This window comes from Canis lupus, chromosome 16, assembly GCF_011100685.1.
Source record: "Canis lupus familiaris isolate Mischka breed German Shepherd chromosome 16, alternate assembly UU_Cfam_GSD_1.0, whole genome shotgun sequence".
In the NCBI taxonomy this organism is placed as follows: Eukaryota; Metazoa; Chordata; class Mammalia; order Carnivora; family Canidae; genus Canis; species Canis lupus.
Window position 1 is genome coordinate 26,679,766 of NC_049237.1, and position 26,245 is coordinate 26,706,010.

At 35.8% G+C, this 26,245-nt stretch overlaps 1 protein-coding gene across 2 annotated transcripts in view; it reads right to left on the reverse strand.

The window, feature by feature from the left end:
- Positions 1-26,245, reverse strand: part of LOC607729 (A disintegrin and metallopeptidase domain 3-like) — a 94,451-nt gene that overhangs the window by 13,269 nt on the left and 54,937 nt on the right. For both annotated transcript variants that reach the window (XM_038560013.1, XM_038560014.1), the window contains 5 exons: positions 18,574-18,672; positions 16,720-16,915; positions 16,143-16,233; positions 15,756-15,948; positions 1,430-1,516 (listed from right to left, as the gene is read on the reverse strand). In XM_038560013.1, coding sequence (XP_038415941.1) covers positions 1,430-1,516; positions 15,756-15,948; positions 16,143-16,233; positions 16,720-16,915; positions 18,574-18,672 — 666 coding nt within the window. The remainder of the gene's footprint in view (positions 1-1,429; positions 1,517-15,755; positions 15,949-16,142; positions 16,234-16,719; positions 16,916-18,573; positions 18,673-26,245) is intronic.

The window sequence follows — 26,245 nt, forward strand, 5'->3', positions numbered from 1 at the left end:
TTTCTCTCTCTCCAATGAATAAATAAAATCTTTTTTAAAAATGTGATCTGGTGGATGAATCAAAAGGGTCAGAAGCAGAAGAAAGAGTCTAGAAATAGATTCAAGCAAATTAAATTTAAACTAAATAAGAAAAGAAAGAAACAAAAGAAACTGTTAATAATAGGACATGTAAGTGATTTGGGAGAAAATTTGATACAAGTCATGTAGGCAGGTCACTTTCTTCCTGGATTATTATATAAAATATGAAGCATCAATATAGCAGGAGATATTAGCCAAAAAGTTAAAGCCAAATGCAGGCTTGGAAAATTTACTAAATTTACAAAATTTCTATTCCCTGGTAGATATTTTCACAATGGATGGACAAATAGAAATGCAAATGGTAAATATGACCATACATGCTTAAGAACTGTATCTTAATTTCTTAACTAAATGTAAATTAACAATAGATTTAGCATGTGAGAAGAGATTTTAAAAACTGAGAATGTAGTCTTGCCAAAATTTGAGAAAATGCATTTTTATCTATAAGGGTGAAAGTAAAAACAGTATAGTATTTCTAAAAAACATAATATCTATGAAAATTTAAACTGCATAAATTTGACCCATCGTATTTCATTGCTAGCAATTTAAGAAATCAGATAATTGTGTGAGGGGTAATATATAACAATGTCCATTACACCATTATTTACATTAGTAAAGTAAAAATTTGACATTATCTTAAAGTCCATTGGTAAATGAGTTTTTAAATATAGTTTGGAAGAGACATACATGGAAGTAAATTGAAGTTATTAAAGGATGAAAGATCTGGATGGATAAGAAATACTGCTCTCACAAAAATATTAGATTTTAAGTAATATGTGTAATATAAACAATATGTGCAATATAAATAGTGTGTTTAAACATCAGTACACATACATTCAATTACAAGCAAAATTTATATAAACATGTATAAATATATATTTGTAATCTTCAATGAACCCATTTCTAAAATTTTATACTGGAGTATTTTTCATGCTGCATTTTTGTACAAAGTTCAAAGTTTTTTTAGCTCATGAGGCCTATAATAACCTGAACACATAAATCATATGTATATGTATATGGAATGGAATCCACTTTATTAAATTTCTAAAGGAAATTTCTACATTGAATAATTCCAAACTTTATTACCACCTTGGAAAAAGTTACTGACATGGATTTTATTTTATTTTTTAAAATATATTACTTATTTACTCATGAGACACACACAGAGAGAGATAGAGGCACAGGCAGAGGCAGAAGCAGGCTCCTTGCAGGGAGTCTGATGCTAGACTCTATCCTAGGACCCTGGGATCACTAACTGAGCTAAAGGCAGACACTCCACCACTGAGCCACCCAGGTGCCCCTGACATGGATTTTAAACATTATACATGAAAATAGAGGAAATATTACATACCCCATGTCCACTGCAATTTTTTTCTGACTCACAATTTGGTCTATTTGGGTAGTTATTGATGTCTTCGCAGAGTCCATCAAAACAATACTAAAATGTTAAAACAACCAACAACAATTTAAATGTAAAGTCAAGAGTTGCACAATTATACTTGGTACAAAAATTAGACACACAAGATAGATTCATATATACACACACATACAAAGCATATGAATCTGGATTTCATGACATCTATTCCTTCTAATAAAATTAAGTTGAAGTCTAAATGGCATGTTATTACTTTACCATATAAAATTCTGAGAATGAGATACTAGTTATTTCCCCATGAGGCAGCAGAGCTGTAAGTTAGTTGATACTAACTGGCCTAAGAACTAATATAGCCAACTTGTACTGACCATTTGTAATAAGCTAGTATCTGTCTTTGCATTTTCTATACATTTTTATAATATATACTCAGAATGACCCTCTGAAGATGTTTTAACCTCACCTTATATTTGATAAAAATAAATGTACTCTTTCATGATCATGCATGAGTGATTAACAGAGGCAATATCAGTGCAGAAACTACTTCAGTCTCAGAGCCACATATTTATAGATCAATGTTAAATATTAATGTTCCTGTCATTTTTAGATTTATTTCCAACTTTAATGATAATCTTTCTTCTCTTTCACATTAGCAGTGTGACCTAGTACAAATTATTTAAACCCTCCTTGCCTCAGTTTATCCATCTTTGAATTTGGAATATAATTGATACCCAAATTTTTTTAAAACTATAGGTTATAAAAATGTAGGTTATAAGGATGAAGTAATTTGTTAGACATAAAGGGATAACAGCAATGTTTGGCACATAGTAAATTTTCACTAACACAAGATATTGTTTTACTGATTATTTATTTCATTTTTTTGTAGACTTTAAGTGCTTATTCCCCTATCCAAATTTTAATTTACCCTAAATATCTTACCTGTTGACAAAACCATTTTCATTCTCCTTAAACATTGTCACTGTGGCAATAATACACTAGTCATATTTCACTTGGTTGTCCTTAAGGGAAAAATAAGCTATGAAAAGTTAAGACCTATGCTTCTGATACAGTTTCCTTCAAGTAAACAGACCAATTTATAGGTGGCTTTTTTGTAATGACAGCAAACAAGAGATGCTATAAAAGTACATAGCCTTGGGATGATGTTTTGAATATAAACTAATACACAAGACTTCCTTCTTTGAACAAGAGACACAAATAGTGTCAAACAGAAGCAGACACATCATAGTTCAAAGGAAAAAAAAGCAATATAAGTAAATACATATTTCCTAAAGAGAAATACCTGGATTATATAAGCATATTTTCTTATATAGTCCCAGGTATGAGTAAGAAAAAGGCAGATAATTTTTTTTATTTATTCAATGATTAGCTTATCTCATTTTGGATGATTAAATGTCTCAAACATACCCCTTTTCAAGTGTAAAATGAATGTGCTGAGATGTATTTGTCCTAGCCTACCTGTGTGAGCTAGAAATCACTGAAACTCTTTACCTGTTCTAAGTCTTTTTTTTTTTAAGATTTTATTTAATCAAAAAAGCTTTCTATCACATCTAATATTAAGCAAACTTGTATTATGAGAATAATGTTTATCTCCATGTAGTATACTTTTCACTCAATATATTACAGTATTAAATACATATGTTTTTAAAATTTTTAAAAAATACATATGTATTTAAAATTTCATTGTGATTAGTAAGAGAGACATACTTTTCTTTGTGTTAATAAGTAAGATATAAAGTCTCCCCTCTCCCTCTTTCTCTTCTTATCTAACAAGATAATTTTTACAAAGGACCCACATTTAATGAGAGTAAGGTAAGAAGTCTTTCCTTTCCAACCATTCTGAAATCAACTGAATAATGTAGAATAACAGATGAAAATAAAGTGTATCTTTAATTTTCTAAACAATCATAGAATAATTCCAGTTCAAGTTCACAGACATGGCAGTCACGATTGTTCCCCCTTTCCTAATTCATGTGAGTAAAGGAGAATCAGAACAAGCCAATTAGAAGATGAGAGAGTTAAGAACTTCCTGGGGTTTTGAAATAAAATGAAGGCCACTGGTGGATAAAATGCTGTGTGGAAGCGACCACATCAAATGCAATGATAAAAGAGAGAGCCTAGTTGATCAGCCTCACAATGCTCTGGAGGAGCTTCAGCCTCAGAGTAATAAGGAAAAGCAGAGGAAGGAGACCCAAAAAGTCAGGTTGGGCAGGGAGGCTAACAGGTGGAATTGTCCATGGAAGTCTGTCCACAGAACCACAGAAGTAGTTAGCTCTCATGTTCACCACTTGCCTCTCCTTTCTCTCAATTACAAAATGCAGCCAACACAACATTTTTTATCCCAAGGAAGAAAATTTAGAAAGGTATTTTGTTTCCTAAAGCAACTGAATTAATGATGAATATAGAATTTAGGCTTTTCAAGTGGTCTGTCCTCTAGGAGAGTCCTAACCAATTAAACTACAGGATGTACCATAGCCGAAATGGCCAGTTCCCAAATGAAGACAGTTTGTGAAAAGTCCCTGTCACATGGATAAGGCTGTAAATTAGTTTTTTTTTTTTAATTAAAAATAAAATGGGAGTAAAAAGTCATGCCAGCTCAAAGTTCCTACTGAACCAAGTAGGAAGAGTCAGTTTCCCTTCCTTCCTTTCTTTCCTTCCCTTCTCTTCCCTTTTCTTTCTCCTTCACTTCCTTCTTTTCCCTCCATGGGCACATTAGTCAAATGGGCATAAGCTAGTGATCAGACCTTCCCAGGCAGAGAATCACTGATGGTGAGATGAGTGGTCATACAGGGCAGTAGGACACACCAGCATGGCATTCTTCTGTGGCATTCGTATGCCTCATCCTCATATGATTTTATTTCAATTGTTATCGTTATTTTAATTGTATTCTCCCTGTAGGTAAGATATGGTTTCACTCTCATTACTTTTTTTTAACATTCTTCATCTTGAGGGGGTGTGGCAAGATGGTGGAAGAGTAGGGTCCCCAAGTCACCTGTCCCCACCAACTTACCTATATAACTTTCAAATCATCCTGAAAACCTATGAATTCGACCTGAGATTTAAAGAGAGAACAGCTGGAACACTACCGAGAGAAGAGTTTGCACTTCTAACAAGGTAGGAAGACGGAAAATAAATTAATAAATAAAAAAGAAACCAGTGGGGGAGGGGGCCCCACAAGGAGCCGGGCTAAGGTCAGGCAGCGACAGCCTCCAGGACAGGAAAGCCCAGGCCTGGAGAAGCAAGAACTTTAAAAATCTTCTCAGACAGAAAAGTGCTTGCAGGGAACTTGGGCAGGATCCCAGGGGGGCAGGGGGGAGTGGTTCCTGGGGTCACTAAAAGAGGAGGTGCATCCTGGGGGGAGAGCGCGCGACACACTGCAGGCCCAGCGGGGTAAAGGGCAGGGCCTTGGGGAGAAGCTCAGGCAGCGGCTCCAGGCAGAGGGGGCTGCGGGCCAGGGAGCACAATTCCTGCAGTGCAGGCCTTGCATTCCAAGGCTCATGCGGGACACAGCCCAGGATCTTGCATCCCGCCCAGGGGAGGCGGAAGCCATGAGGGCACAGGACAGCGAGGATGATCCAACCGCAGGGCGCCCCCAGAGCATCCAGGCCAGTGCGGACTGGGAGACTGTGGTAGTTACTACGGGAGGTGACTCTAGGGATGGAGAGCTGGCTGCTGCCACTGTTGCTGTTCCTCCTGACATCCTGTGCCTGGGAGGGTCGGGGCCACCGGGGAACTGGGCCTCACATGATAAACAGCTCCCACTGAGCCATGCACCTGGTAAGGGCAGGGCAGCTCCCCCAGGTGCACACACCTGAGAATCAGCAGAGCAGGCCCTTCCCTGAGAAGACCACCTGCAAGGACAGGGGAAGAGCAAGTTCTTGACCAAGCAGCACTGGGAAGCTCCACAGGAAGTCGAGGGATTTACAGTACATAGAACCAGAGGATACCCCTCCTGTTTTTTTTGTTTTTTGTTTCTTTGTTTTTCCCTTTTTTTCTTCCTTTTTCCAGTACAACTTGTTTTTAGGCACTCTGCACTGAGCAAAATGACTAGAAAGAAGAGCTTACCACAAAAGAAAGAATCAGAAACAGTACTCTCTCCCACAGAGTTACAGAATTTGGATTACAATTCAATGTCAGAAAACCAATTCAGAAGCAAATTATAAAGCTATTGGTGGCTCTGGAAAAAAGCATAAAGGATTCAAGAGACTTCATGACTGCAGAATTTAGATCTAATTAGGCCAAAATTAAAAATCAATTAAATGAGATGCAATCCAAAATGGAGGTCCTAATGACAAGGGTTAATGACGTAGAAGAAAAAATGAGTGACATAGAAGACAAGTTGATGGCAAGGAAGGAAGCTGAGGAAAAAGAGAAAAACAAAAGACCAGGAGGAAAGGTTAAGGGAAATAAATGACAGCCTCAGAAGGAAAAATCTACGTTTAATTGGGGTTCCCGAGGGTGCCGAAATGAACAGAGGACCAGAAGGCATATTTGAAGAAATCATAGCTGAGAACTTTCCTAACTTGGGGAAGGAAACAGGCACTCAGATCCAGGAGATAGAGAGATTCCCCCGCCTAAAATCAATAAAAACCGTTCAACACATCGACATTTAATAGTGAAACTTGCAAATTCAGAAGATAAAGAGAAAAATCCTTAAAGCAGCAAAAGAGACAAGAGATCCCTAACTTCTATGCAGAGAGATATTAGATTAACATCAGACCCCTCCACAGAGACCAGGTAGGCCAGAAAGGGCTGGCAGGATATATTCAGGGTCCTAAATGAGAAGAATATGCAGCCAAGAATACTCTATCCAGCAAGGCTCCCATTCAGAATAGAAGGAGAGATAAAGAGCTCCCAAGATTGGCAGAAACTGAAGGAATATGTGACCACCAAACCAGCTCTGCAAGAAATATTAAGGGGACTCTATAAAAGAAAGAGGAACTCCAAGGAAATGATCCACAAAAACAGGGACTGAATAAGTATTATGATGACACTAAATTCATATCTTTCAATAGTAACTCTGAACATGAATGGGCTTAATGATCCCATCAAAAGACTCAGGGCTTCAGACTCGACAAAAAAGCAAGACCCATCTATTTGCCGTCTACAAGAGGCTCATTTTAGACCTAAGGATACATATAGCCTGAAAATAAAAGGTTGGAGAACCATTTACCATTCAAATGGTCTTCAAAAGAAGGCTGGGGTAGCAATCCTCATATCAGATAAATTAAAATTTATCCCAACGACTGTAGTAAGAAATGAAGAGGGACACTATATCATACTTAAAGGATCTATCTAACAAGAGGACCTAACCATCATAAATATTTATGCCCCTAATGTGGGAGCTGTCAAGTAGATCAATTAATTAATAACCAAAGTTAAGACATACTTAGAATAATACACTAATAGTGGGAGACTTCAACACAGTGCTTTCTGTAAATGACAGGTCTTCTAAGCACAACATCTCCAAAGAAACAAGAGCTTTAAATGATACACTGGACCAGATGGATTTCACAGATATTTTTACAGAACTTTACATCCAAATGCAACTGAATACACATTCTTCTCAAGTGCACATGGAACTATCTCCAGAACAGACCACATACTGGTTCAGAAAACAGGTCTCAACCGATACCAAAAGATTGGGATTGTCCCCTGCATATTTTCAGACCATAATGCTTTGAAACTAGAACTAAATCACAAGAAGAAATTTGGAAGAAATTCAAACACGTGGAGGCTAAAGACCATCCTGCTAAAAGATGAATGGGCCTACCAGGAAATTAGAGAAGAATTAAAAAGATTCATGGAAACTAATGAGAATGAAGATACAACCATTCAAAATCTTTGGGATACAGCAAAAGCAGTCCTGAGAAGGAACTACATTGCAATACAAGCATCTCTCAAAAAACTGGAAAAAACTCAAATACAAAAGCTAACCTTGCACCTAAAGGAACTGGAGAAAGAACAGCAAATAAAACCTACACCCAGCAGAAGAAGAGAGTTAATAAAGATTCTAGCAGAACTCAATGAAATAGAGACCAGAAGAACTGTGGAACAGATCAACAAAACCAGGAGTTGGTGCTTTGAAAGAATTAATAAGATAGATAAACCATTAGCCAGCCTTATTAAAGAGAGAAAAGACTCAAATTTATAAAATCACAAATGAAAAAGGAGAGATCACAACCAATAACAAGGAAATACAAATGATTTTAAAAACATATTATGAGCAGCTATACGTCAATAAATTAGACAATCTAGGAGAAATGGATGCATTTCTGGAAAACCACAAACTACCAATACTGCAATATGAAGAAATAGAAAACCTGAATAGGCTGATAACCTGGGAGGAAATTGAAGCAGTCGTCAAAAACCTCCCAAGACACAGAAGTCCAGGACCAGATGGCTTCCCAGGGGAATTCTATTGAACGTTTAAAGAAGAGATAATACCTATTCTACTAAAGCTGTTCTGAAAGATAGAAAGGGATGGAATACTTCCAAACTCATTCTACGAGGCCAGCATCACATTAATTCCAAACCCAGACAAAGACCCCACCTTAAAGGAAAATTATAGGCCAATATCCCTGATGAACACAGATGCAAAAATTCTCAACAAGATACTAGCCAATAGGATCCAACAGTACATTAAGAAGATTATTCACCCTGACCAAGTGGGATTTATCCCCAGGATGCAAGGCTGGTTCAACACTCATAAAGCAATCAATGTGACTGATCATATCAGCAAGAGAAAAAACAAGAACCATATGATCCTCTCAAAGATGCAGAGGAAGATTCGGCAAAATACAGCATCCATTCCTGATCAAAACTCTTCAGAGTGTAGGGATAGAGGGAACATTCCTTAGCATCTTAAAAGCCATCTATGAAAAGCCCACAGCAAATATCATTCTCAATGGGTAGCACTGGGAGACTTTCCCCTAAGATCAGGAACACGACAGGGATGTCCACTCTCACAAATGCTATTCAACATAGTACTAGAAGTCCTCGCCCCAGCAATCAGGCAACAAAAAGAAATAAAAGGCATTCAAATTGGCAAAGAAGTCAAACTCTCCCTCTCTGCAGATGACATGATACTATATATAGAAAACCCAAAAGACTCCACCCTAAGATTGTTAGAACTCATACAGCAATTCGGCAGTGTGGCAGGATACAAAACCAATGCCCAGAAATCAGTGGCATTTCTATACACTAACAATGAGACTAAAGAAAGAAAATTAAGGAGTCAATCCCATTTATAATTGCATCCAAAAGTATAAGATACCTAGGAATAAACTTAACCAAAGAGGTAAAGGATCTATACCCTAAAAACTACAGAATACTTCTGAAATTGAGGAAGACACAAAGAGATGGAAAAATATTCCATACTCATGGATTGGAATAATTAATATTGTGAAAATGTCAATGCTACCCAGGGCAATTTACACATTCAATGCAATCCCTATCAAAATACCATGGACGTTCTTCAGAGAGTTGGAACAAATCATCTGAAGATTTGTGTGGAACCAGAAAAGACCCCAAATAGCCAGGGGATTTTTTAAAAAGAAAACCAGAGCTGTGGGCATCACAATCCCAGATTTCAAGTTGTACTACAAAGCTGCGATCATCAAGACAGTGTGGTACTGGCACAAAAACAGACACACAGATCAGTGGAACAGAACAAAGAACCCAGAAATGGGCCCTCAACTCTACGGTCAACTAATATTCAACAAAGCAGGAAAGACTATTAACTGGAAAAGGCCAGTCTTTTCAGTAAATGGTGCTGAGAAAATTAGACAGCCACATGCAGAAGAATGAAACTAGACCATTCTCTTACACCATACACAAAGATAAACTCAAAATGGATGAAAAATCTAAATGTGAGACAAGAATCCAGTGTCCTAAAGGAGAACACAGGCCACACCCTTTTTGAACTTGGCCACAGCAACTTTTTGCAAGATACCTCTATGAAGGCAAGTGAAACAGAAGCAAAAATGAATTATTGGGACTTAATCAAGATCTAAAGCTTCTGCGCAGCAAAAGAAACAGTCCACCAAACTAAAAGGCAACCTACAGAACGGGAGAAGATATTTCCAAATGACCTATCAGATAACAGGCTAGTATCCAAGATCTACAAAGAACTCTTTAAACTCAACAGCAAAGAAACAAACAATCCAATCCTGAAGTGCGGAAAAGACATGAACAGAAATTTCACCAAAGGAGACATACACATGGCCAAAAAACACATGAGAAAATGCTCCGCATCACCTGCCATCAGGGAAATACAAATGAAAACCACAATGAGATACCACCTCATAGCAGTGAGAATGGTGATAATTAACTAGACAGGAAACAACAAATGTTGGAGAGAGAGGATGTGGAGAAACGGGAACCCTCTTGCACTGTTGGTAGGAATGTGAACTGGTACAGCCACTTTGGAAAACTGTGTGGAGGTTCCTCAAAGAGTTAAAAATAGAGTTACCCTACAACCTAGCAATTGCACTGCTGAGGATTTACCCCAAAGATACAGATGCAGTGATATGCCAGGACACCTTCACCCCAATGTTTACAATAGCCAAACTCTGGAAGGAGCCTCTGTGTCCATCGAAAGATGAATGGATAACAAAGAAGTGGTCTATATGTGCAATGGAATATTACTCAGCCATTAAAAATAACAAATACCATTTGCTTCAATGTGGATGGAACTGGATGGTATTATGCTGAGTGAGTAAGTCATTAGGAGAAGGACAAACATTATATGGTCTCATTCATTCGGGGGATATAAAAAATAGTGAAAGGGAATAAAGGGGATAGGAGAGAAAATGAGTGGGAAATATCAGAGAGGGTGATGGAACATGAGAGACTCTGCGAAATGAACAAGGGGTAGTGAAGGGGAGGTGGGTGGTGGATTGGGGTGAGTGGGTGATGGGCACTGATGGGGGCACTGGACGGGATGAGCAATGGGTGATATGCTATATGTTGGCAAATTGAACTCCAATAAAAAAAAAAAAAGTCAGGAGCTTAGCCGAGGGATTTGTATTAATAGCAGAAAAATAGATATCTTGGTGTGGAGACATATCAACACAAAGTCAGAGTTTATTAAATGTGAAAAAAAAGATTCTTCAGCTTAATTTTCATAAATTTAATTATGCTGTATCCTACTGTAAATTTTACTGGGTTCATCCAATATGATATTTCTTCATGTTCTTACATTTTTATGTTTTTATGTTGATGCTTTTTGGCAAATCTTTCTGGCAAACTCTTTCCAGGAGTCACTTCCTCAAATACTTTTCCATCCTTAAATTCTTTCTCCTATTCTAGAATGACAATGTCATGGATATTATATCTTTTGTTATAATCTCACAGGTCCCTGAGGCTCTATTCACTGTGTTTTTAGTCTACTTTCTGTTATTCAGATTAGGTATTTTCTATGGTTGTATCCTCAGGTTACTGATTCTTTACCCTGTCCCCTCCATTCTGCTCCTGAGCCTATCACACTGAGTTTTATATATTGATTATTTTTATTTTTTTAATTTCCAGTTGGTTCTTTTTTATATCTTCTCTCGGTGTACTAGAACTTTCTATATTGTTTCTTTTCTTTTTTTTAAATTTAGATTCAATTAGCCAACATATAATACACCATTAGTTTCAGATGTACTTTCTATTGTTTCATTAGTAGTTTCAATCATGTCTGTAATTGCTCTTAAAAAATGCTAATGATGGCTGCTTACATTCTATGAAGTATACTGATAACCATCTTGGTGTTGTCTTGGTATTAGTGTTTGGGTTTTTTTCCCTTTCAAGTTGAGATTTTCCTGGTTCTTGGTATGAAGAGTGATTTTTTATTGAAAGCTAGATATTTTTAGTTTTATGTTATGAGATTCTAAAACCTGTTGAAACCTGTTGTAACAGTTCCTGTTAGAGCTCTAGAGGAAAGGCAAGGGACATTGCCTCATTATTGACAGGTAAGGTTGGAAGTTTGTTTCTTGGTGGTATATTCATCTATTGATTGAGAACATTAACATCATAACAAATTTAAGTCTTCCAGTAAATGAGGATGGTCTATCCATTTTTTAAAAGATTTTATTTATTTATTCTTGAGAGACACAGAAAGAGAGGCAGAGACATAGCCAGAGGGAGAAGTAGGCTCCATGCAATTAGTGTTTCAGCACTAACACCTGAAATGAGAAGAACTCCTAATTACTAGAAGGGTCAAAGAAGGACAGATGCCACTGGGCCTCTGCTCATTCCACCTTGGTGAGAGTGTAGATATGACCCCAATTTTTTCTATGTTTTCAGTTGAAGTAGAACAGCTATTATTTAAAAGTGTGCTATTTGCTATACTGCTTTTTTGGCTAAAGAAGTTTGGCCTTCCTTGATGACTTCTTTTTGTCTGTTCTATTTGGCATTTCTGAGTTGCTAGCTTCTCTGACACCCAGCTTGGGATATATGAGGCAAAAAGGAAAGGAAACACATTGCTATGTTGTTCCTTGGGTTTTGAAGTCTCTACTTAGTTTGCCTTTCTCTCTTCAGCTTTCAGAGTCTTCTTATTTTTGCCTTACATATAAAATTGTTTTTTTTAACTGTACATAGTAGAAAAGTATGTCTAGTGCATCCTTCTGGAACCTCAAATCTCTATCTAGTCATTTTTAATCATCACATATATATTTGTCAATATTTTCCTATACATGTAACTCTTTTTGTAGCATTTAAGAAATCTTTTAGTGTACTAGACACTAAATTTTCTTTGAGCTCTGTATTAAAAATCTTTATCTGCAATTCCTCTGAAATAGTATTTTCTATTTTAGCCTAGAGATTAGTTTATCTATTCTTATACCAATACTGCAATGGTTTAATTATTTTAACTTTACAGTAAGTCTTGATATTTACTAGTATGAATTTCCAGTTTCCTTTTTCTTTAAAACTATATTGACTACAGGGTGTCTGAGTGGCTCAGTCAGTTAGGTGTCTGCCTTTGGCTCAGGTAATGTTCTTAAGGTTCTGGGATCCAGCCCTGCCTCTGGATCCTCTGCTTCTCCCTCTCCTTCTGCCTCTGCTCTCCCTCCTATTTATGATCTCTCTCTTTCTCTCTCAAATAAATAAAATCATTTTTAAAAAATAAAATTACATTGATTATATTGCCCTTTGGAGTTTGTTTCTTGGTGGTATATTCATCTATTGATTGAGAACATTAACATCATAACAAATTTAAGTTTTCCAATAAATGAGGATGGTCTATCCATTTTTTAAAAAATTTTATTTATTTATTCATGAGAGACACAGAAAGAGAGGCAGAGACATAGCCAGAGGGAGAAGTAGGCTCCACGCAGGAAGCCTGATGTGGGATTCGATCCCAGGACTAGGATCACGCTCTGAGCCAAAAGCAGATGCTCAACCACTGAGCCACCCAGGCATCCCAGATGGCTCATCCATTTCTGTAGATCCTCTCTATTAGAGTATATCTCTACTTTACACTATACTTTGCAGTTTCAATGTAGAAGTTGTCTTGCATATCTTTTATTTAGTTTTCCTAGGTTATAAATGCTTTTAAATGCTATCAATGCCACAATGTCATGATGCTAGCACTCCTTCTAAAAACTTCACTTTTAAACTACTTATAATGATATAACTTCAAAGACATAAAGTCACAGGGCTGTTACAATCTTGGCTTGGGAAGGACCAGCAAGACAACTTTAGCAAAACCACAATCTACACTTCAGTCAAAATCAAAACCCACAGAATTTCCATGTGTAATCCAAACAGAAGAAATGCATGTTTTGTAGGTTTTGCTCTTATTTCTTATACACTATGTTGGAAATATATGGTGGGGTCATTAAAAATTATTTGCAAATGTTGCTGTATAGAGAAATGTAACATACTATAATTTAACCAACCTACAGTTGGTGTTTAATGTGTATTAGTTTTATTCTCTATTGTAACTCAATTCATAATTGCTCTATACTAGTGTATATTTCCTAATAGCTAAAAATTAATTCATTATTACATTAGAAATGGATTTAAAAGTATGTTAATATATTAAACTCTTTACACATTATTTTTAAAGTAGGCTCCATGCCAAGCACAGTTCAAACTGATGACCCCGGATCAAGACCCAAGCAGAGATCATGGTCATACACTTAACTGACTGAACCACCCAAGCATCTCACTCTTTACATATTTCTAAATCACTTTACAGAAGGCATGTGCTAATTTATACTTAGTTTAAGATGATACTAATTATGCTTCTCACCATCAAATGCTATTTTCAATGCCCAAATAACACAAAAATAATTGCTGGATATTCATTTAATTTGTATTCATATAGTAACAAGTTAGATGGAACATTTTCATATTCTATAGTCATATATTCAATTTCATGAGACTTTTTTGCACTGATATATGTTGGGGTATGTGTGTATGTGTGTGCATATACACATATACATACTATACACATATATTGTGATATATGTATATGTTGTGATATATATATATTATGTGGTGTTTTCTTTAATACCAACTGAGTGTCTAATAATTCCATATAACTCAATTCTGACACTATTTGGAGTTAAAATCACATTCTACAACTTAAAAGTGCCATAAGACTGCCCCCATGTCAGATACCAGATGCAAATCCCAGACCACCTATACTTCTAACCATCTGGCTTATAAATTGGAGGTTCCCATGGCCCCCTCCTCAGGTTTGATAGTTTGCTCATTTGGCTCACAGAACTCAAGAAAACACTTTACTTATATTTACCAGTTTATTACAAAGTATGCAACTCAGCCACAGTTGAATGAAAGAAGTGCATAGAGTAAGTTATACTGGGCACTACGGGGCAAAGAGGATGTCATAGTGCCCATGACATCTCTAAACATCTTATCATTGCAGCAAATTGTTCACCAACTTAGAAAGACTCTGAATCTCAATGTTCAAAAGTTTTTATGAAATTCAACCTCTAGCCACACCACTTTTCTTTCATAGAGGTCTGTGAGTGGGGCTAAGTCTTCCAACTCTAATCATTTGGTTTTTCTTATAACCAGTCCCACCCTAAAGCAATCTAGAGATTCCACCCTAAGTCATCTCATTAGCATAAACTCAAGTTTGGTTGGAAGCAGATGAATAACAGAACACATTCTTATCACACAGGAAGTTCCAAGGGGATTTAGAAACTCTGCCAAAAATGAGGGACAAAGACCAAATTATTTTTATGTGTTATACCACACACACATACACACACACACACACACTCAAATACCACCTTAAGGTATATTAATGATTAAATTAGTTAATAAATTTATGTATTTACTCTGTCATATTTATAGTAAATATTTTTTTTCATTTTAAATATCTTTGAAAGGATGACATATTATTTATAATATAGTCAGTGATAGTTTGTTCCTTTGCAATTATGTCATTTTTATGTCAGAATATCTTTTCTCATTCTTAGACAAGCTTACTAGTCACTTCCGTTTTCCTCTTGATTTTCATTTCTTAAAATATTATATCTCAATATAAATATTTTTATTAAAATATGTGTACTTTTTTCCTTTGGTCAACTTATTTTTTAATGGTAGTTTAAAAAGTTTATTTTGTTTCTCAAAATTTTTAAGAAAAAAATATAAACAAAGCTTAAACTCTGTTTTATTATTGTGTCTTATGGGAAGGCCAAATTTTTAACATACATATATTTTGCTTTTGGAGGAAGAATTAGGCAAGTTGGCCAATGACAAATAAATGTTTTACTTTCATTACAATCAAATTGTCAATTATAGAAAGATTAAATTCTTGGCTTCTTTTGCTTTTCTTCGTTGTTCTTATTAGATTGTTCTGACCTCCTTTTTCATGTATTATCTGATTCTTTTTTGTTTTTTATTTACACAGATTTTTGAAGATTAGATTCTGGCTTACCTAAGAGGTTTAGATTCTCAAGTATGAGAAAACAAGTTTAAATATCTATAGCAAAATTTATAATTAAAAAATGATAGTGAAGTAAGCATTCCTTTGGTTAATAGAAATTCTGATGTTTTAATCTTAAGATCACGAAACAGTAACCAAAATTTGTAATATTAAATATAAATGAAAAATCTTAAAGTCTCTCTCTTTCCAGAGGGAACAGTTCTATATCTCAGTGTAGATGCAGCGTATCCAGCGGAGGAAGTGAGTTCCGGGTCTTTCTAGATCATCATCTTGGACCTCACCCTCTTTTTTCTCTTTCTTATGCACAAATACTTACATACACAGACACTCAGACACACACACGTATCATGTATGGAATCAAGTAAAATTTTTACTTACCTTATTGTATCCACACATAGTGCCATTGCTCATTTGGGTAAGATCCATAGCTGAAGATGTTGTGTCATTTCTTACATGGGCTGACAAACAAATATGGCCTCCAAGGTAAGTATATTGAACATCATGAACTGATGATTTTGGTACTATTTCTGAATGCGTCCAGTGACAAACTAACTTTCCACAAAGGATACTCCTGGCAATATGAAGATAATTCAAAATGTTATTCAGATCATAACATCAAAGTTATTCAGAACATACAGAACATACATCATCTTATAGAACAAATAAATTCATCTGTATATATTAGGTCCATCTCTCATTTGTATTAACTTATTTTTGCATACACACACACATGCATTTGAGAAAAGCAGTTAGCTAAATACACACCCAAAACTGCAACCTGTGTTTCCACAATTTCCAAAAATATCTGCTTGAAAATTCACTTCTTGTGTACATAGATAAGTAGAAACTTTAGCAACTGAAAATATAAAGTTATAATTAGTCATCTTAAAAAATTTTTAAAATAAAAGTGCTTAATTACTATAGGGACATCTAGACAATAGCAATGCCCAGTCAGTGTCATCTGCTATAAATATTTAGTGTCATCTACTGGATATATGAGAAGGAGAAACACTAAAATCTACCCACTTGAGAATAGGAAAATTGTATCACAGGCAGAAATAATTAAGAAAGTAGACATTTGCTCTTTTATCTATAATTCTAATATTCTGCTCTCCTTTGCACCTATCACCTGAAATTGGATTAATATCCTCTTTTATTGGTCCTGTACTTATTAAATCTGTTTTGCCTGTTTACATAGTTCAAAGTCACATTGATTCACAATTTTATTTTCAAATTTGGATTTAAACAAAACATATCTTTTATAATGGCTATTGGATGGATTATTGACTTTAGAAAAATATAGTTTGTAAATGAACCCCAGAACAAAAGACACAATGATTACATTTTCCAAATAATTTTTCACACTGTACATCCGGATCTTGGCATACTCCTCCAAAGCAAAAGGCAGTCTTATTATTGCATGGTTCTAAATCAATAGATTTCACATCAGGTACACAAGATGTAGATGTTCCATTGCAAAATTCTGGAAAATCACATGGATCTGTCCTTTGCCTACATAAACGTCCTCTTTCTGCTATCTGTGAGACAAAGAAAAACTAGTATTTTTTTAAAGTAGTAAACCAAAAATGTAAAAAAATTCTTAAATGAGAGCAGCATATTTCTGTTACTTCCACTAGTAAAAGTGGAAGTAACATTTTAACTACTTAAAGTCAAATTATGAATTTACTTAAAAGCTCAAATGAAATAGATTGGAAAAAACCCAACTGTCCATCAATGGATGAATAGATGAACAAATTGTGGTATTCATACAGTGGAAGGAGCACTGATATATATGCTACAAGGTGGATGAAACTTCAACACTATCTTAAGAAAGCCAGACACAAAAGGTCACATATTCTATGCTTCTACTTATATGAAATATCCAGAATAGGTTACTCCAGAAAGAACACAAATTGGAGGTTGTCAGAGACTGAGGCAGAGGGAAAAAGGAGAGCAAGTGCTTAATGGGCTGGGAGTCTCCTGTTTGAGTGAGGAACATGTTTTGGAATTAGGTAGAGGTGGTAGTTGTACAGCATTGTGAATGTACCGAATGCCCCGAAATTGTTCACCTGAAAATGGTAAATGTTATGCTATGGGATCTTACTCTTAATTTTTTTAAAGGCTCTACCAAATGTAGGAATTATCCCCATGTGTACGGAAAAGGGCAAAGGACTGTGTAGAAAAGTCTTATTGTTCAATACCGCTGATTTGGAGACCAAGGCCAAGATGAGAGTTCTGGTGAACGGAAGAATGATAAGCTTTATAGCTAAGTAGTAGAAACTCTAGACTTAAAAAAAAAAAAAAAGAAAGAAAGAAACTCTAGACTTGCCTCTTTATTCATGCTCCTTTAAGACAAGTGACCACTGGCTTTAATTACTAGCACAGAGAGTGAAAAAGAAACACACAGAACAAAGTAGAATGATGTTAGGAGAGATTTCATTGACAGAGAACCTACCAATCAAAATCTCTAATGGATCAGCTTCTATGACTGTTGTTGACACCTGAAAGTGACACAAAGGCAGCAAGAGGCTGCAATGAAGTGATCCCCAAACACAAATCTTACTCAGACTCCTTTTAGGTGTGGCAATAAAGGAAAACTGAATGGAAAACTTGCCAAGGGAAGTCAATGATTCAATCCACTTCTGGGACCAGGAGTCCTTGCATAGAACTTCAGTACTAAACATGCTACATCTTGCTGACTATAGATTGTTATTGTCTGTTTATTCAAATATTGTATGTCAACTGTGTGTTGGGCAGCTTATTTTCAATTTTGTCATAAATTGCCTGATCGTGAAGAGCTAAATTCAGGTATGATCAAGAATAATTCATAGTGTCCAAATAATCAGAAATTAATACTGAATCATAACTGGATGGGTCCTGAGTAGATTAAAAATGATGCAGTGAAAGGCATAGCTAAGGAGGTTGGAAAAGATCTAAAGACATCCTTGGAACTTAGAATTAAGTACATATATGAATGTATGTACCTGAGTCAGGTACATAAAGTTGTATGAATGTATGAATTAACTAAATGTATGTATCAGGTACATAAAGATACATATTGTATATATAAGTCAGGCACATAAAATTGCATATTTGAAAGCTGTGTAAAAAAAACAGTCTAAAAAATGCTAAAAAAAAATGAACACACAACACAAAAAAATATGGAAGAAAACCAAATAGTATTTTGAAAGCTTACCAGACAAGTTTTTCTATCACAGCATGGTCCGCTGCCACACTCTGCAAATCCAATCAGAGTACAATCTACAGGGTTACAACATTTTCTATGACTGCATTCCTATAAGCCAAAATAAAAGAGTTAAATAATAGGAATTTTCAATCAAATAAATAAATGCATGTATTTCAAAATATACAAAATATTTCCTCAAGTTAATTACAAACACAGTATGATTTTCACTTCTGTATTTAACACTACATCTAAACTTATATTTTCAGCATAGGAAAAAAAAAGATGGTAATTAAATCCATGCTTCTATACTCAAGAAACTGAACTACAAAAAACTGAATGCAATTTCTTTCAATCTTCTAGGAGTATGTAATTGAATGCACTCTAACTTCTTAGTTTTTAATTTATTATGCCCTAAGTACTTTTCTATTTTACCAGACCTCCTCAAGATCTCATATTGGGAACATATAACAATTTATGCATGTAACAGCATAGATATTCTAATCTATAACATTTTATTATCATAAATAATGGGTCAAAGAAAATAGTTTATCTTTTTAGCTCTAAGGCCTTATATTAAATATTAATTCTAGAAATTATTAGATAATAGAGCACAAAAATATGACTCTTCATAATATACAATTTTTTCTTTTCATACAGTAAAAGAGTGATGTTTTACAAGACTGATAGTAATATCTAAAAATTATTAAAGTGGAAAGGCACAAATAACTGTATTTATATTTGTTTCAATATTATTTTTATTGCTAGAGTGATGAAAATGTCACATATCTGCACATTATGGTTTATTTTATATTTTGTGTCTGTATTTCTGTTCATGTATTCCTGTTTATTTTATTTATAAGCACTATATTAATGATGTTAACTTCTAGCCACCAATGTATATCACTACATTTTAAAATTTGTCATGACACTTACTTTTGTTTTGATTTATTGTTCAGGTAAGTCTTTGAAATTGTGATATTGTGAAATGGTATACCCATGAAATCTGAGAATCATCATCTTATTTTTTTCTTCTTTTGTTCTTTAAGTTTATGGATAAAACTTTATTCCACCCTGACCCCACTAAATATGTGAGTTTATGTTTATAAAATGTTAGTGTCATATATTCACATATATTCACTTATTTTCATTTTACCTTTTTTTTTAGATTTATTTATTTATTTATTTATTTATTTATTTATTTATTTATTTGAGACACAGAGAAGGGGGCAGAGACACAGGCAGAGGGAGAAGCAGGCTCCTCACAGGGAGCCCGATGTGGGCCGGGATTCTGAGATCATGCCCTAAGCCAAAGGCAGACGTTCAACTGCTGAGCCACCCAGGCAAACCTACATTGAATTTTTAATTTGAGTATAGTTCACACAATGTTATACTAGTTTCAGGTGTACAACTTTGTACTTTGACAAGTTTATACATTATGCTAGGTCTGTAAGTGTAGCTACATCAGTCCCCATACATCACTCTAACAATATCATTGACTATATTCCTTATGCAATGCATTTTATTCTTGTAACTTATTCATTCCATAACTGGAAACCTGTATCTCTCTCTCCCCTTAATCTATCCTGCCCAACCATTCACTCTCTACCCCTCTGGTAACCATCAGTTTGTTCTTTGTATTTATAGATCTGATTTTGCTTTTTGTTTGTTTATACATTTGGCTTTTTTTTTTTTTAGATTCCACTTAGAAGTGCAATCATATGGCATTTTTCTTTCTCAGTCTGACTCACTTCACTTAGAAAAATGCCCTCTAAGTATATCCATGTTTTCTCAAATGGCAGAACTCAGCCTATTTTACAGCTGCAGAATATCCCATTCTGTGTGTGTGTGTATGTATCATTTTCCTTATCAATTTGTCCATTGATGGACAATAGCTTCCATATCTTGGCCATTGTAAATAATGTGATAAGTGATGTGTATGTCTTTTTGAATTAGTGTTTTTGTTTTCTTTCGGTAAATACCAGTAGTGGAATTACTGGATCATATGAATTTCTATTTTCAATTTTTGCCTCCATACTGTATTTCACAGTGCTGCACCAATTTAAATTCCCACAGTGTACAATTCCCTTTTTCTCCACATCCTTACCAATACTTGTTATTTCTTATGGGTTTTTTTATTGTTATATATTCTTTCCAGTGTAAGGTGACATGTCATTGTGACTTTGATTTGCATTTCCCTGATGATAAGTGATGTTGAGCATCTTTTCATGTGTCCATTGGTCATCTAGATGTCTTCTTTGGAAAAATGTCTATTCAACTTTAAATCAGATTGTTTTTTTATGTTGTTATATCAATTCTATATGTATTTTTTATATTAACCCCTTATCGGGTATATCCTTTGCAAATATCTTGCCCCATTTCATTTTCCTTTTTTTTTCTTTATTTTAATTCCAGTATGGTTAACATACAGTGTTATATTACTTTCAGATTCCATACATCATCCAGTACTCAGCATGCCAAGTGCACTCCTTAATCCTCATCACCTATTTAACTCATCCCCCTACCCACCTCCCCTCTGATAAATATCTCTTTCTTCTATATAGTTAAAAGTCTGTTTCTTGGTTTGTAAGGATGTAGAGAAAGGGGAACCCTTTTGCGCTGTTGGTGGGAATTTAAAATGGTACAGCCACTATGAAAAACAGTATGGAGGTTCTTCAAGAAGTTAAAACTAGCCTAGTTGTGTTACTAGGTAATTGCTGAAAGAATACAAAAATACTAATTCCAAGGGATTGAGGAACCCAATGATAGCAGCATTATCTACAATAGCCAAATTATGGAAGCAGCCCAAGAGTCTACTGATTTATGAATAGATAAAGATGTGGCATATATGTATGATGTATTATGCTAAGTGTATTATGCTAAGTGAAATAAGTCCGTAAGAGAAAGAAAAATATGTGATTTCACTCATATGTGGAATTTAAGAAAACAAATAAGCAAAGAGGGGAAAAAAGAAAGACAAACCGAGAAACAGACCCTTAACTATGGAGAATAAACTGATAGTTACCAGAAGGGAAGTGGGTAGGGGGATGTGTTAAATAGGTGATGGTGTTAAGGACTGCTCTTGTTTTGATGAACACCAGGTGTGGTATAGAATTGTCAAAACATTATATTGTATACCTGAAACTAGTATTACATTATATGTAACTGGAATTTAAATTTTAAAAATTTAAAATTTAAATTTAAATTTTATCTGATGCAAGTAGTGCTGTTACACGTTTCTTTCTTGTATTTGCATGATTAGTGTTTCCCCATCTCCTCACTTTCAATCTACGGTATCTTTAGGTCTGAAATGAGTCTCTTGTAGGCAGCACATGGATGGTTCTTGTTTATTTTATCCACCCTAACATGCTCTGTCTTTGGTTGGGGTATTTAGTGCAGTTACATTCAAAGTAATTATTGATAGGTATGTATTTATTGCCATTATGTTACTTGATTTATGGTTATTTTTGTAGCTTTACTCTGATCCTTTCTTCTTTTTATCTCATGTTTTGTTGGTTTTCTTTAGTGATATACTTGAATACCTTATTCTATTTTTTGCACATCCATTACTGTTTTTTGATTTATAATTACTATTTGTTTTATATATAACATCTGCACATAGTAGTCTATATTAAACTGATCGTCACTTATAATTTTGAACTCATTTGGTACTCCTCTCCCTTTCATATTTCAGATATTTGTTATCATATTTTATATCTTTTTATTTTAGGAATACCTTAATTGACTTTTACAGAAACACTTATTTTTTACTGCTTTTGTGGTTTTTATTTTTTGTATAGTCTTTCCTTTCCACTCAAAGTATGCCCTTTACTATTTCTTGTAAAGCTGGTTCAGTGGTTATGAAATCCTTTAGTTTTTGATTGTCTAAGAAACTCTTTATCTTTCCTTCTATTCTGAATTATAGTCTTGCCGGATGGAATATTCTTGAATACCGATTTTTCCCTCAGCACATCATTCCACTCTCCTCTGGCTTGCAAAATTTCTGCTGAAAAAACTAACTCATAGCTTTATGGGGTGTTTCCTTTTTATGTAACTGTCTTTAATTCTCTTGTAAACTTTAAAATTTTTTATCATTATTCTTTGCTATTTTAATTACTATATGTCTTGGTGTGGACCTCTTTGGGTTGAGTTTGTCTGAAGATCTCTGTGCCTCCTGAATCTGGATCTCTATCTCCCTCCTTAGACTTCGGAAGTTTTCAGTTATTATTTCTTCAAATACATTTTCAGCCTCACTTTCTCTCTCTTCCTCTTCTGGGATCCCTAAAAGGTGAATGTGATTATGCAATAATGACAGTAATTATTGCATAATAAAAATACACTCTGTCTCTCCCTTGTTTAGCTTGATTACTTTTCATTACTCTATTCTCTAGGTCACTAATACATTCCTCTGCTTCCTATGGCCTACTATTTAATCTATCCATTGTAGTTTACATTTTATTTATTGAGTCTCTGTTATTTTTTATCTCTTTATCTAGGCTTTATCTGATCTCTTCCACTTTATTCTGAATTCCAGTGAGTATCTTTATAATCATCAAATTCTCTATCAGGAATATTACTTATTTCTGTTTCACTTAGATCTCCTGCTGTGATTTTGTCTTGTTCTTTCATTTGGGACAAGTTCCTGTTTCATTTTGTCTTCCTCTGTTTCTCTGTGTTAGGAAAATTATATCCTTTGCTCTTTAAAGTAGTGACTTTATAAAGAAGAGGTCCTACAGTGCCCTGCAGTGCAGTATCCTCTGTTCACCAGAACCTGGAATGTCAGAGGAGTCTCCTATGTGTGTTGTTTATGTCTTGCTATTGTGTCTCAATGTCTTTTCCTTTCAGTTCAGACTTCTGCACTGATTCTCTGCCTGTTGTGGGCTGTGCTTGCTCTCTGTGGTGTTAGTGAGACCCAGGCAGGCTAGCTCTCAGGGACATGACTGCAGGAGGGCTCACAGTGGTGTGATGGTTTTAGCAAAATTTGCACTGAGCTGCTAGTCCTAGGCTCAGATCCCCAAAGTGCAGCAGTGGCCAGGGACATGGCACATGTTAGTGGCAGCAGCCAGGGTGCAGTGTGTGTGGATGGCAAAGTGGCCAGGATCATGTGGTGGCTGGCCACAGTGTGAGGCATCTGTGAACACAGAGGCTGGGCATAGAGCAAGGTTGTGGCTGGATAAGGCACTCACAGCATTAGCAAAACTTGTGCTGAACCAGTAGTCTTATGTTAGATTCCCAAAGCAAAGTAGTAGTCAGGGGCACAGTGCATGTTAGCAGAAGCAGAGAGGGATGCTGTGTGGTGTCTATCTCAATCAGTCGGAGGCCCCCAAATGTGGAGCAATGATTGGGTGAAAGCCAGTGGTATGGGCAGTGAAAGTGGTATGGAACAAAGGAGACATTAGTTTATTGAATACACTACAAGGGAGGGGGGCTGGAGGCAGGACAACAAAGGAGAGAGAGAGGCTGTCTGCAATGGGAGCCATATTTAAAGTGGGAAAGTGAGGAGGTATGGGATGTGTGGAATTTTTCCTTTTATCTAATGAAAGGGAATATTCCCTTTATTTATTTAAAACTGCCTAGTTTTAAGTAGTTTATTGGTTTGTTAGGTCATGGATATCTTGAGGTGAGTGGCCTGATGGGGCTGTCTGTATTCAGCCAGGTGGTCACTGGGGCCCTCTCTACATTGCATTGCTCAAGACTGTTTGCCTGAAAGCAGCTTCTACAGGCAGCACACTGCAGTTGTGACAACCAGGATGATGTGATGTCTGTCTGCCTGATGGCTTGGGAGTGAATTGTGGCAGAAGCTGGGGACTTGTAATGTCTTTACCTTCTGCAGGTGGGTGGGGCAAAACACAGCAGTTAGCAAAATTTGTACTGAGCCATTAATCCTGGGATGCAGGGCCTGGAGGCAGAAGTTGGGCAGGGTGTGCAGCATTAAAACAATTCCCACTAAGCCCAGCTCTGAGGCTAGAAGGCTTGGAGTGGGCAAGTCTTCAGTGGGTGGCTCAAAGTGCTAGCAGGTTAGGTAGCAGGTATACATGTGGCACCACCTTTTGCACCTTCGGCTCTGTGTTTATGCTGTGGGATTGTGGAGGAAAATGGCAGCTGCCAGCTCCTTTGTTCCCAGAAAAGACCCCAACATGTTCTAAATCCTTATAAAGAGGTATCTCTCCCGTTTGCCCCAGGCATTGTGCAAAATGTCTATTCAATATTGCCTCCTGTAGGCTGTTGTCTTTTTAAGTGTGGGGACCCAGCTATCACTTGCCCTCCAGGTTAGTTCAGTGCCTAGTCAGCTGACTTTTAAAGCTCCAGGCTACAAGTCCCCCTGGTTATACAAGCACAGTTCAGTCCCTCTGGTTTTCAAGGCTGGACATTATAGGGACTCATTTTCCCCATGTGGTCTCCCTAGTACTTTCCACTCTGCACACCTGCAACTCCCTCCTGCAGACAACTCTCAGCCACTGTGTCTGCCTTTCTTAACCTCTCAGATTCACCTTCTTCCCTACATGTAGTTGTGGAGTTTGTTCTGACAGTCTTCAGGACGCTCTCTGGCTTATAAACTCAGATATGAGTGATATCTAGTTGTAAACATGGGGCAGGGTGAGCTCAGGGTCCTGCTACTCTGCCATGTTCCTGGAATCTCCTTGGCTTTTTTATTTTCTTGATGGCTTCCTTCACCATACAAAAGCATTTCATCTTGATGTAAGTCTCAATAGTTTATTTTTAGTTTTGTTTCCCTTGCCTGAAGAGACATAGGTAGAAAAATGTTGCTATGATTGAAGCCATAGTAATTATTGCCTCTAAAAATCTCTTCTAGTATTTTCATGGTTTCAGGATCACACTTAGGTCTTTAATCCATTTTGAGTTTATTTTGTGTATAGTTTAAATGGTCAAGTTTCACTCTTGCATTTTAGCCATCCAGTTTTTCCAACACCATTTGGAAATGGTAAGAGACTGTCTTTTCCCAATTGTATATTCTTGCCTCTTTTGTCAAAGATTAATCGAATATATAAATTCGGATTTATTTCTGGGCTTTTGATCTATTCTATTGATTGATGTGTCTAACTTTATGCCAGGACCATACTATTTGGATTACTACATTTTTGTAATATATCTCTGATTCCGAGATTGTGATACTCTCATCTTTGTTCTTCAAAGATCACTTTGGCTATTCAGGGTCTTCTGTGAATCCATATAAATTTTAGGGTTATTTGTGTTAGTTCTGTGAAAAATGCTGATGGTATTTTGATAGGGATTGTACAGAATCTGTAGATTGCTTTGGGTAATATGAACATTTTAACAATATTAATTCTTCCAATCTATGATCATGGAGTATCTTTCCATTTGTGTCATCTTCAATTTCTTTCATCAATGATTTTTAGATTACAGAGTACAGATCTTTCACCACATCTAATATCATACTTGGTGTGGAAAAACTGGGAGTTTTTCTTTAAGATCAGAAACAAGATTCCACTCTTATCCCTTTTATTCAACATAGTACTAGAAGTCCTAGCCACAACAATCAGACAAGAGAAAGAAATAAGAGCCATCCATATTGGTAAAGAAGTTGAGCTGTCTCTATTTACAGATAACATAATACTATACTCAGAAAATCTCAAAAACCCCACCAAAAAACTACTAGAAATAATAAATGAATTCAGTAAAGTTGCAGGATACAAAATTAATG